We start from the raw sequence: 1899 nt of genomic DNA on the forward strand, positions 1-1899 counted from the left end.
TGGCTTCGACTTTGATCATATTCCGATGAAGACATGGAAGTTTCTCACTGATCACTGCGGAACTGAGGAATTGCATATATCAAAAACAGCAATTGATGTTGCTGCACTGAACAGTCCAGATCTCAGTAAGATAACAATGTTGGCTTTGTTTGATGTTGGACTGACAGAGATGCCATGTCTATATAACCTCAAAAGTATTAAGTATCTCTGCCTGAATAATAATCAAATTGGCCATGTCAATCTTCAAAGCTACTTTGATGCTGAGACAAGCGACGGTACTATGCCAAAATTGGAGTATCTAGACCTGTGTGGGAATCACATATCAAAGATTGATGCAAGAATTAAAGAAGTTTGCTCAAATAAATCCGCGGAAATAGGTCTGGATAGGGTAGGGTTGTGTTCTATACATGGTAATATGAAGGATAAACTGGATAAAGTAGGTATAGAGCTTGTTGAACCAGTTAAGAAGAAAGAGAATGCACCGGATGTCAAAAACTGATTAAATTGATCTTTACTAAAAATCTAACTAGAAAAATAAAATACAAAACCACATTTAATGGCTGTTTCATGTTATATTTTTGCGACATTCTTTTTCATACTATCTCACCGTATAACACCTGCAATTATTAAGCCAAATCTATCCAAGTCTTTTTGTTGCTTTCTCAATATCCACGAAAAGGTACTATATTCAAAAAGAAGTTTATAAATATTTTTCAAATAACTAGTGTCAACAGTACAAGCGACAAATAAAGATATATGACTAAGACTTTTTTACATATGCGACAGATAAATTAAATTTTGTAGGCAATGTTCAAGAAGTCTTCAGGTGTTTCCTTGTTGTGCTGCCATCAGCTGGGTATTGCCATTACTACAATTTGCATCACATGGTACCACGCAGATTCACAACCTCTATTGTTTGGATACTAGATTACCAGTGCATTGTGTGACTGGTGATGGAAGAGCAATAGTCCAGGAATGAGTAGATGGCAGTATCTCACACTAAATAGTACTCTGCTATTAGTCTATATCACCAGAACGGTTTGTTTGACAGGACTCATTGGCATTTCTCAATGAGGCACTGATGCGGAGAAGCATGATTTCAGGATTTGCTGGCTGTTGGCAATGGATACTGCCGCAAAGATTGTGCAGACTCTTTTTTGTCTTTGCTATATAACTGAAAAATTTCCCCGTCTCATGTCATCTAGGCACTATAGCTTTGAAGAGCATCCTGAGCATGAAACGTCGATATCCATGCCCTCCCATGGCATTACATCTATTGATAGCAATGTTAAGAGGTTAGTGGGTCTGCAGTGTCTAAATCTCAGAAGCAATAGACTAAGAATATTGCCAATTGAGATAGGAGAGTTGTGGAATCTGCAAGAACTGGATCTTAGTTGGAACAAGCTGAGGCAGTTACCAGCTGATATAAAAAGGCTGAAAAGCCTACAGCGACTGTATATTAGTTTTAACAAGCTGAGGGTATTGCCCTGTGAGATAGTAGAGCTGTGGAACTTACAGGAGCTGTATGCCAGCTATAACAGACTAGAATCGCTGCCAGCCGAGATAGGAAACCTAAAAAATTTAACTAAGCTATATCTCAGAAGTAATGTGCTGAGGTCATTACCAGATGGGATAGGAGAGTTGATAAGTATACAAGGATTGGATCTCAGTTGGAACAAGCTGAGATCACTATCGGCCGAGATAGGAAAGCTGAAAAGTCTGCAGGAGCTGTATGCCAGCTATAACAGACTAGAATCGCTGCCAGTCGAGATAGGAAACCTGAAAAACCTAACCAAGCTATTTCTCAGAAGTAATGTGCTGAGGTCATTACCAGATGAGATAGAAACCTTGAATAAGCTGCAGCAACTAATCCTCAGTGATAATAAACTAGACGCACTA

The 1899-nt window shown here is 38.7% G+C and overlaps 2 protein-coding genes across 2 annotated transcripts; both read left to right on the top strand.

The window, feature by feature from the left end:
- On the top strand, positions 1–499 carry VICG_02140 (uncharacterized protein; the record flags this gene model as incomplete). The annotated part of the gene is made up of 1 exon (XM_007605523.1): positions 1–499. A coding segment is annotated over one exon (499 nt), but the record flags the coding sequence as incomplete, so codon positions are not given.
- A 695-nt stretch (positions 500–1194) lies between these two features.
- Positions 1195–1899, top strand: VICG_02141 (uncharacterized protein; the record flags this gene model as incomplete). Its single annotated transcript, XM_007605524.1, has 1 exon — positions 1195–1899. A coding segment is annotated over one exon (705 nt), but the record flags the coding sequence as incomplete, so codon positions are not given.

This window comes from Vittaforma corneae (genome assembly GCF_000231115.1).
Source record: "Vittaforma corneae ATCC 50505 unplaced genomic scaffold supercont1.62, whole genome shotgun sequence".
Taxonomy (NCBI): domain Eukaryota; kingdom Fungi; phylum Microsporidia; family Nosematidae; genus Vittaforma; species Vittaforma corneae.